This window comes from Dermacentor albipictus, chromosome 1, assembly GCF_038994185.2.
Source record: "Dermacentor albipictus isolate Rhodes 1998 colony chromosome 1, USDA_Dalb.pri_finalv2, whole genome shotgun sequence".
Taxonomy (NCBI): domain Eukaryota; kingdom Metazoa; phylum Arthropoda; class Arachnida; order Ixodida; family Ixodidae; genus Dermacentor; species Dermacentor albipictus.
In genome coordinates, this window is record NC_091821.1 from 497,828,834 (window position 1) to 497,839,774 (window position 10,941).

Genomic DNA, 10,941 nt, shown 5'->3' on the forward strand with positions numbered 1-10,941 from the left:
CAATATCTTAAAATAGTGACGTGATGTGTGCTTTCGTCGTACGCTGTAACGTTTTCCTCAAGCTGCAGTATTTGTGCCGTTTCGTCTGGGGTCCTTTCTCTCGTGGAAGGTAAGCACATGAAATGTCTATTCTATTCTAAAAAGCAAATACTCATTTAACTATAATCTATACCTAATCTAAATGAGAGTGCCCGTCTTCTATTTACCACATTCCACTAGCGACACTTATTAACACTCTTGAAACACTGCAAAACAGAGCTCCCCGCTTCGTCAGTATCGCCGTCGCTCTACTGTAAGTGTTCCTTCAATGGAGGCTAATATTCACTGCTCTGTTTTATCGATGCGCCATAAGTGTTCACAGCTGTGCCTGTTCTACAAGCTCTGTCATTTTAATTCAGCTTTTAACGATCAACATCTGCTTAAAACAAATCACATTTGGTCTCCTTGTTTTAATCACTTCAAAGAGGGTGCTGCCGCATGTCGCACTAACACTTATTTTGATCATCAATGACTAGGAACACTTCCGATAAAAATAACCTTTAGTGCGCTTATTGATAGTGCTACAATTCCCCAAAAGTCATGGGAGGTCTTTCCTTCTAATGCTAACAATCGTTGATGCAGCCGCCTTCGATATATGATATTTTGCAACTCTACTCGTCACTGTAATTCCTTCTTACGCTGAGACTGTGAAATTAAAAACTAAGAAAAATGAGTAAATGCTTTATCGCAAGTTATCCCAAGTATGTCGAACCACAAAGCGATCACCTTGGCTCCGGAGCGTCAGCGTCCAGCATGGTGAAGAAGCACAGCGTCACGAAGACGATCTCGAGCGAAGTGATTGGCCAGTGTCGCCAGAGCCGTTGCATGAAAAGTGAACGTGACGCCACCGCTGCCGCGCCAGCCCAGAACATCCTTGCGCTGGGTCTTACGGCCAGCTAATTCGCTGGGGACGAGAACAATTATTACAAGAGCTCTTGTGCTTTTGCGATGTAAGGCATGAATGAACAGAGTAATCTACGGAATTGACTCAGCTTGGATATTGGCAGTCCGAACGTCTCATGCCTGTACGCGCGCACTGCGCCTAAGGCCACACAGAGCAAATAAAAGTGAGACATGAGAAGGCCTACGTGAATTAACATTAAAAAAATTCTGGGAAAGCCAATCTGGGTTCACAATAATTATGAAAGCACATTATCATTGATACCTGTACATAGTGCACTCATCAGGCAAAAGGTGGCATGCTCTGCTCCACCCCACCATCCTCGCAGCTCATAAGAAACAATTATTGCCCAAAGGCACCCCAATATATTGTGACAGAGCTGAGATGTAGGTAATGGTTATATTTATAAAATATTTATAAAGAAAGCTAGGACAAAAGAAGTGGTCTAATCCTGCCTACGTGTAAGCGGCCTCTTCGTCTTCATCGCTCTGCCAAGCCTCATGTTCATCCATATCGCAATCGCTCCGTAACATCATCCTCCGGTGACGGAAGCGCCCTCCTGGCGCTTGCTATGAAAGCGAGGAGCCAGAAGAGCAATATAGCTTCAGCCGGGAAACATGAGAAATATCAGTTGGTAGCGATGAAGTATAAGAAGCAAAGCCCAGGGATACAATATCGTAATTGACGTCATCGAGTTGACGCAGCACCTTTTACGGCCCGGTGTAACGTGAGAGGAGCTTCTCATAGGCCAGCGCGGCGGCATGGCGACCATAGGAAGACCAGAGAGCCAGGCGTGAAGTGCACACTTCTGTGTCAGCTGTCGTAACGGGACTTTTGCGATTCTTGCGAAGCACAGAGTCGGTCGTTGGCAAGTTGACACTCTGCACAAGCTCGAGCAGTGACGTCACTGGCTTATTCAGTAGGCGAGTGAGGAGCCGACAAAACGAGAGTCTCGAATGGCAATGCAGGATGTCGGCCAAACAGTAAACAAAACGGTGCATATCCAGCGGAGTCACGCCGTGGCGAATTATGGGCAAAGTTATTAAATGGTAACGCGATGTCCAAATCACGGTCATCACTTGAAACATACATGGCCAGAAACTCAGTTATCGTTCGGTTAAGACTTTTGGTAAATCCGTTTGACTGTGGATGATACGCGGTGGCGAACTTATGTTCAGTGGAGCCGGCACGAACTATGTCGTACACCATTCTTGCGAGAAAGTGCCTCCCGCGATCGGTAAAGAGCTGCCCAGGGGCTCCACGACGTATTATTACATGTCGTAGGGAAGAAAGTCAGTGACGTCTGTAGAACAGCTTGTCGGCAATGCCCTGGTGATGGTACAGTGCGTGGTATAGTCTTTCGTGACCTCAACCCATTTATTTCTCAATATGAACGTGGGAAAAAGGCCTAGAAGGTCAAGGCCGATGGGGAAGGATGGCTCTGCAGGGAGATGCGTAGGTTGTCGCTCGCCTGTAGCAGCTTTGAGGGGCATTTGCAGTGTTAGCAGCATTCAAAAGCAGCGAGGTCGATGAGCACAGAGCGGTACATGCCAGGCCAGAGAAACCGGCGCCGGATGCGGGCGTAAGTACGTAAGACACCAAGGGGACCGGCAGCTGGTGCGCCGTGAAGCTAGTGAAGAATGCTGGAGTGTAGGTGGCGCGGTAGAACAAGCCGAAGCTCTGAGCCTAGAGAGCTGAGATTACGACGATCCAGAACATTGTCGCGTAGCCCAAGCAGGCGAACAGAATGGTCTCATAAGGGAGAGGCTAGTAGGTCGATTATGAGACGTAAAGAAGCACTCGTCGCTGTTCGGTGGGCATATCATGCAAAGCGAGGATGGACAGTACGCAGGTGTCTCAGTCAGGGCCATTGAGCTCGGGAGCGCCGACAGGGTGGCATGACAAGCAATCTGCGTCTTGGTGCAATCGTCCAGACTTGTAGTGCATTACGAAGGAGTATTCATGCAGGCGTAGTGCCCAGCGACCAAGACGTCCAGATGGATCCGTAAGCGACGAGGACCACCAGAAGGCATGATGGTCGGTAACCATATAAAAAGTTCGGCCAACGAAGTAATGTCTAAATTTGGCGACAGCGCACACTAACGACAGGCAGTCGCGTCCAGTGATGCAAAAGTTCCGTTCGGACGATGAAAGAAGGCGACTGGTGTGGGCGATGAAACGTTCCTTGCCTTGCTGTTTTGCCCCAGGACAGCTCCAATTCCATGACCACTGGCATCGACGCGAAGTTCTGTAGGCGATGAGGCATCTAAATGGGTCAGTATTGGTGGTGCAGTGAGTAGACAGATGAGGGCAGAAACCGAAGCTGCTCGATCGGATTCCCACTCGAATGGAACATGCTTATTCAAGAGTTAAGCGAGAGCGTGGGTGACGTCCGCGAAGTTCCGGACAAAGCGGTGAAAGTAAAAACATAATCCTGCGAAACGCCGGACGTCTTTGGCTGATCGCGACAACGGAAACTGCTGCACTTCTCGCACCTTATCTGGGTCTCCTTGAACACCAGCAGCACCGGCAAGGCGACCAAGCATAGTTATTTGGCATCGCCAGAAACGGCACTTGAGAGAGTTCAGCTGAAGATTGGTTCGACGGAAGACGGCAAAAACGGCCGAGAAATGGGTGAGTGGTTGTCAAACGTAGGCGACTAGACAATGACATCGCATAATTAGCATAGACAGATGGACCACTGATATACCCGCATCAAAGAGTCCATCATACGTTCCAAAGTTGTGGGGGATTAAACAGACCGAACGGCATGACCTTGAATTGCGGCATGCCATCTGGCATAGTAAATGCTGGTTTTTCGCGGTCCATAGGGTCGACTGAAATCTGCCAATAGCCGGACCGCAGGTCGATGGAGGACAAGTATTGGGCTCCAAGAATGCAGTTGAGGGCGTCTTCGACGCGAATCAAAGGGTAGACGTCTTTATGGGTAACTTTGTTGAACGCAGGAACGCCAGCTGCCGTTCTTATTTTTCACGAGAGCGATAAGGGATGCCCACGGGCTGTATGAAGGCTCGATGCCGTCTTTTGTAATGATTTTGTCGACTTCGTTCTGGATAAATTGACGTTGATGATAGGATGCACGATATGGATCGCGGCGCATAGAGTTGGCATCACCAGTGTTGATTCGATGAGTCACGACAGATGTTTGGCCTAGAGGGAGACCGTCAAAATCAAAGATGTCGCCATAGGACGCGATAACGCGGTAGAGATCTTGAGCTTGTGACTTGGTCAGATCGGGAGCGATAATTTTGTTGATGTCGTCAGGGGACGAACCAGCGAAGTTGCCGGAACAAAAAGGTGGTCAAACGTCTGCATCCAAAGCAGCAATCTTGCAGGGATCAAGCGCGGAAATGGTGGCCAGCGACATACCTTGCGGGGTAACCTTAGTCAACAGGTTGAAGTAGAGAAAGGGAACAACCACTGTGTTACCAGCAATGGAAACATTGATGTGAGCAAGGGCGACATCGGGGGCTAACAGAACGTCGCGAATCAGAGACAATACGCGGTCGCCCTTGGGGATATCGTGGGAAGACGTAGAAGTAACGTATTTAGTAGTTTGAGGGAAGAACGTGATGGCAAGAGCATAAATGTGGTATATGTCGGGTGGAATATCGGGAAGATGGGACAGTTCAAGCTTCAAAGCACCGGTCGAAACAATCAATAAGGGCAGAATGACTGGACGAAAATCTAACCCACGAGTTAGGCCATAGGGGTACTTCTGAAACATGGAAAATTGGACTGAAGTGGGATGACGAGCAATGCGGACGCGGGTGCTGCAAATCCCAAGAACGGCAGGAGTCCCTCCATCAGCGACGCGGAGGAAGTTGGCGGCGGCAGGTGTGAGCACACTTCATGCAGGTGACGACGAAGATCTGCACTGATTACCGAGATGTGTGCTCCATTGTTGATGAGCGCAGAAATAGTGACGGCATCAAAAACATCGTCTAGCAGGTTTAGTCTCGTCGGAAGCTTCAGAAGAGGATTTGTGGTAAGATTCGTCAATGTAGCGTCACCTCCGCGCGCTGCCTGTTTATTTTTCATGGTAGTCACGTGCAGGGCTGAAGAGCGACGACGAGCGGCGATCTGCAGTCATTGAGACGACGGGTGACGGTTTGGTAGCGAGCGTGATTGGTTAGCATGCGTCGACTTAGAGCGACTGTTTGTCTTTGTGGGAACATCTACTTTGGGGAAATACGACTGGGTTGAAGTTGGGAAGCGGTTGCTGTCCGGACGGCGGTAAGGAACGGACGGCGTAGGAGGCCGCGAGGACCAGCCGGTGGCGCATTAACGGGTGATGTGGCCAATGCAATGAAAAGTAAAACACATCGGTCGATCGTCAGGGGTTCTCCATGCAGCAGCGTCACGATATCGCGGAGGGAATCGCTGCTCTCGGTAGCATAAGGGCGGGCGCCATGAAGTTTGTGTTGAACTGGCCGCGGCGCACACAGACTGAATGCCCATGTTGGCGAGCTCTTGCCGGACAATGGCTTACACAAATGGAGTGGTAAATGAGCTGGAGTCACCGGCGTGAACTGGGACAAGGGTCATGACCTCAAGTTTGCGGCGTACAATCCGTGTTAGCTAATCTGGTGGAACTGACGGATGTGCTGCTGTTTGATCATCGCAAGAGAACGTTACCGCCGTGTCGGGAAGCCGGGCAACCGTGGCCAATGTGCCGGCTTCCAGCCTGCTCAAAGCGCCAGCACTCCTTTAAAATAACGTCGACTGCAGAGAAATGTTTGCTCTTTAGAAGGTTGAAGGCGTCGTCGGCGATCGCTTTCAAGAAGTGCCCAACTTTGTCCTCTGGCATCTCGGCATCTGCCCTGTGGTGTGGCAGTAACACGGTCCTCTGTGTACGAGACGTAAGATTCTGTACACGGCTGCGCGCATGACATGAGCATGTTCTTCGCGGCGATGTTCCGACCAACGGGCTTCCCAAAATAGACTCGTAGTTTTTCATTGCGGATGCACCCCCCCCCCTCTCGATTTCAGCTTCGTGTTTATCGATCCATACTTTCGCAGTGCCTTTGAGGTAGAATATAACATTTGCCAACATCAGAGTACGGTCCCATCGGTTGTTAGGACTCACGCGTTCGTACTCCGCCAGCCAGTCTTCAACGTCCAATTCACTGGAGCCGCAGAACGTGCCAGGATCCCGGGGTTGATCCAGCAGGACCGTGGAAGGGGCAGGCGCTGATGCAGGCCCTGTGTCTTCCACCATTGCTGACTGATGTCTAAAATGACGGCAGCTGCGGAGTTTTGTTGCGAGGAGTCACGTATCCCCCACCACCACCAATGCGTGACGGAGGCGAGGTGTAGATGAAGGATATATTTACGGAACATTTACAAAGAAAAGGCTAGGGCAAGAGAAGATGCCTGATCCAGCCCCCGTGCAAGCGCCCTCGCCGTCACCTTCATCGCTGTGCCAAGCCTCGCATTCATCCATGCATGGCTCGTTCCGTAACAGTATCTATGTGTTCCTCGAAAATCAGCCAGTTCACTGGTTATTGATGAGTCTCGTTAGCCCTCTTTTCACGCCGTGAGGTTTGCTGAGACAGGCAGTCACTATTTTCGTATATCCACTTAACACGCCAACGATCCAGTTGCCAAGCGGTTAAGGGCGGAGGAGGAGCGAAGGTGAAAAAAATAATAGAACAGTATAGCAACGTCATTCTAGTGTAGCAGTATTGATTACTAGCTACCTCGAGTCTTTCTTGACTTCTCCACATTCCTTAGGCGTTTGTTTACTACAATACCACGAATCACATGACTCCAAAATGCGAGCCATTAGAATCCAGATATCTAACATTATCACCTATTTCCTTCGCAGCAAGAGCTCACTATAGTGCTATATAGTGATAGATCGTATGGTTGTCATAATTAACATTGCAGCGATCTTGATACGAGCTTCTGACAAACAAGCAGCTGGCGCATTCAAATTGTCTCACACTACTTCATCAACTAGAATATACAGAATCCACTTGGCTATTGCATTTATGTATTTAAGGCAGCAATACGTTCCCTAAATGACACGAGATTTCGCAAAGCAAATCACCCTTCATATGAGACACAATGAGCTTACGCTATATCAAAAGCAAAACATCATAATACAGCACTCAACTGTTTGTCGAGATCTAGGTCAGCGTGGTATTGCCAGAAATCATGCTTTGTGTGCTTTCGGATGTAGGACACCTAGAAGAGGCGAGATTGCTATTTTCTTTGCCATATAGAGACGCACAACGCAAGGTTAACAAAGCATTCGCTCAAGCCACGAGGGAAACTGTCTATTATTGGAGCCCGGTATTGAGAGTTATTTAGGACAAATACCATTATCAAGCTCAACATACCAATTAAGGTCGGCCACGCTGCAGAAGCAGCCATACAATGATCAGCACTTGGCTGCGCCTGTACAGAGTTATTCTTATACATGATAGGAAGAGCCAATAGTCGCTGCGAGCCATTATTGGCTGTGAGCCAATAGAGCCAATTTGTTGCTGCGAAGAATTTGATACAAATGCAGAACGCATTCTACGTTGTAAAAAATATTATGCTTGCCACCCCAAGCTGTCAACAAAACCACAAATACATGACATGGCTTCTTCGATTTTCCACTTCTGGCTACCCACGGGCCGGGCTGCCAGAGCGTCCTCGTTTTTCTCGGGTTGCTCCGCCCACCGCGCCACGTACTTCTGCCGTGCGTTCATTTTGCTCGTGCTGGATGGTTCTGGCTAACCGCGTGCTGCCAGAACCTGCCAAGACGATTTTGGTCTCGCTGCTCTCTGGAAGTTCTCTGGCTAGCAGACGACTAAAAGAGGCGATGGGCGCTCGCCGCCATCTTTGCGGAGAAGTTACGGATTGCAACGCGGGCACATGAGGACTTGGATTTACCTCACTCAGCCAAACGTCTACGATCATCTTCGGATTTCCTTACTTCTAGCTTTATCTTCTTTAGATGCTAACGCTCCATTCCGCATTGCGAAGCGGTGTGATGCGAGCAGTGGTGGACCGTTGGAAGCTTTTGTGTGTGTATGTGCGCGTGTACCCTGAAGGCTTCTTCGCGGCAGTGATAATCGCGCCGCGCTCTCATGCGTGCATGTTATCTACATCGTGTTCCACGCAAGTCGATGACGCTCATTCACACATTGCGGTACATTTTGGGTTCGTCTTTCTCTGGTGGCGTTCCTTTTCACATAGCTCCCGTATGTGTATATCTCATTTTTCTGCAGTTAGCGAAGGCTTTGCAGCTAGCCCGTGTTCGCTCCGTCTCTCCGTCGTATGCTTGGGTGGCAGCTCGAAACCGATATGCGTTCGAAGTGCAGGCCGTTCATCTAAGAATGCACTGATTTACTAATAGGCACACGTACATTGGCTTATTGCTCTCATGATCACGACCGATGTTGTTTTTCGTGTGAAATGCTTCACTGGCCACAGGCGGCGTGCATTTTCATGCACCAGCCGCATCCCCAGATCCTTAGGGTCAAAATGAGAAGCACCATCAGCCCCAACAAACTTTCTGAAATCGAAGCGCAAGCAGGTCGGCACGAAATTTTATGCGTATGTGACGTACCCAATATTCTGCTTTTTCATGTCTCGTGAAGCGATAACCAAACACTAAGTCATGAATATCGCCGGTGAGCGACGTGGTCGCTGCGAGCAGGGAACCTCGAGCTGTCGCTTTCGAGTATAAAAACACCTACGCGCGATTTCGCGTCTTGTCATCCGCCGCGTCGGAGGCCATCTGTTGCGCTGCGCAAGGTGATGTTGACCCAGTGCACGTCCTGCGCCGAGTCGCGCGAAATCGTGCGAGAGCGATTGCATCCCTGAATGCAGCTATATATTTTCAAGCTGGCCACGCATAAATGGGCCGACTACGCCGAGCGCGCGCCGGCCTCGCCGGGCGCTGCCATGCTGGTAGCATGTTTACATCCGGCCAGCTGTCCCGGCACTCGATTTTGCAAAGTTCGCGCAGGTTTGGCTTGTCTTGGGATCCTAGCCCACGTGACTTCCTTTCAGGACCGGAACTAGCTGACTGCCATCTAGCTGCCCGTGGGCTGCCAGAACTCCGAAAATCGAAGAGACCCACTGTTGCAAAGGGAAAATAATCTTGGTGTGTGGCCAACTATCTCAAGTAAGTGCAGTGCGCTCATTGGGGGAATTTTCAACAAGAATATTCTTCAAAAATTATCTTTCAATCCACTGGAAGGTATTTTATTCAAATATATTCTTTAACACCTATTATAAAAACATTTGCATGAAGGTTTGCTTTATCTGTGGCTACATAAGGCCCATGGTTCTGCAAACGTGTTATTGTCAAGTAATTGTTCAGCGTACGTATTGTGTTGTTGTGTACGGTGTATTGCAATGGTCTCTATATATTTTTTCTAGTTTTAAATGCGATGTATCGGGCTGGTTTTCTGATTTGCAAACTTGGCTTTTTAAACTTGCGCCGCGTGTGTAGCGACTTGTCAATTATTCCAACGAACGCGCCCTTCTTTGCATCAGTAATTCTTTTTTTTCGTTTCAGGGTGTTCTTCTGATAGCATGCGGTAGCAGAGCAGTACCTGGCGGCCCCACATGACATCACTGTGTCCCTACATAATTTCAATAAAAAAATGGTGCAGAAACCATCTCAGAAATACTGTCGACGTTAGTGTGATTTGCATTGAAGGAAAGTACCGACACAACACAATGTCAACACCGAAATTTGTCATGTATGAGGCATGCACTGCTCCTCTCTACCACTTTGCTCTGGATATGTTGCGCCACCCAGGACGTCACCGCGAAGTCCGAGCCTTGTTTTTGCTGCAACCTATTTTCTAGCCCGTAATGAACAGTACCAACAAAAATTGGTGGTAAAGTCGCTAAGAAAGACATTGTCTTCAATTAATAAACAAAACTTACAGTGACGTTTCACTTGAACGCGTCTGACGCGCAAACGTACAGGTGATATAGCGCACGCGACGCTATCGGCCTTCGGTGCGCCTATAGACGCCTAAACTGTCCGCATCGCAGATCGTACTCAATGCAGGGTTTGCGCTACCGCGACAAGGGGGCGTTCTACCGGAGTAGAGCGCCCCCTTGTAAGCGTTCGCTTACTGACTAAATTAACTAGCATGGGGTCAGATCGCACAGGCAAACATAAACACTTGCCACTCGATCACCGCGGACACATGCTGTGCAAACGCTGGCGGGAGGAATTGCGACGGCAGCAGTGAGCTAAGTGACGCTTCAACGCAAACTGTTGTTCAATCTTACCGTCCCCACCCCACCAGCGCGACGAGGATACTGCTCATACCACTGCAGAGAAAGATGTCTAGAGGAAGTTCATTTTGAAGAGAAGGGGAACTCCCCTGTCCAGGAGAATTCCTGGACATGAGTGCGTTCTCTAATGCAGCAAAGTAAAGAAAAAGGCCTGCCTCAGCCTAGAATGAAATAAGGAAGTAAACACAGTAATCAACAAAACTAACCAAAAACTACAGGATACTTAACCAACCTGGTCCAGAGTGCAAGCCAAGAAGAGCTAGGAGCGACGGGAGCCCGGCTGGCTAACCACGCACCGTCCAGAAACGCTTGCTTGCTTGTTTGTTCCTTCACTTGTGGATGCACTCCAGTCCGACTACTTACCAGCTGATGGTGATGATGACCCTATATATTGGCTCATACCCACTTCGGGGTACTGGTCAAGAATTGGGTCAAGAAGCGGGGCGTTTGTGTGTCTGGAGCAAGCGTAAAGTTACGGCCTCGTTCCTGTTCAATTTATCGTGCGGTGGCGGGAATGTGCCTCTTTCGAGTCTGTATTGTTGGGTGAGGTCTCTGAACGTGGTTAGGCGATCGCCCCACGCCCAGAGTGTTTCTTGTTGTTGTGTTTCTGTTGTAGTGTCCCGATCCGGCAGATCCGATGCCCCGCTCTCGGGGGCGGAGGCGGCCACATAATCAGCGGCGGCTCGGCGTGTGAGACCTCGAGCCGTGGCGTGGGCCGT

The 10,941-nt window shown here is 49.5% G+C and overlaps 1 protein-coding gene across 9 annotated transcripts in view; it reads right to left on the reverse strand.

Annotated features, from left to right (window-relative positions):
• The window catches only part of LOC135908829 (phospholipid-transporting ATPase ABCA3-like), a 324,046-nt gene extending 313,456 nt beyond the window's left edge, over positions 1-10,590 (reverse strand). For 8 of the 9 annotated variants that reach the window (XM_065440659.1, XM_065440663.1, XM_070532568.1 and 5 more), the window contains exons 1-2: positions 10,455-10,590; positions 766-943 (exon numbers count right to left, since the gene is read on the reverse strand). In XM_065440659.1, the coding sequence (XP_065296731.1) occupies positions 766-911 (146 nt within the window). In that variant the 5' untranslated portion in view covers positions 912-943; positions 10,455-10,590. The remainder of the gene's footprint in view (positions 1-765; positions 944-10,454) is intronic. The other variant, XM_065440664.1, reaches the window with a different exon arrangement.
• Positions 10,591-10,941: the final 351 nt, after the last annotated feature.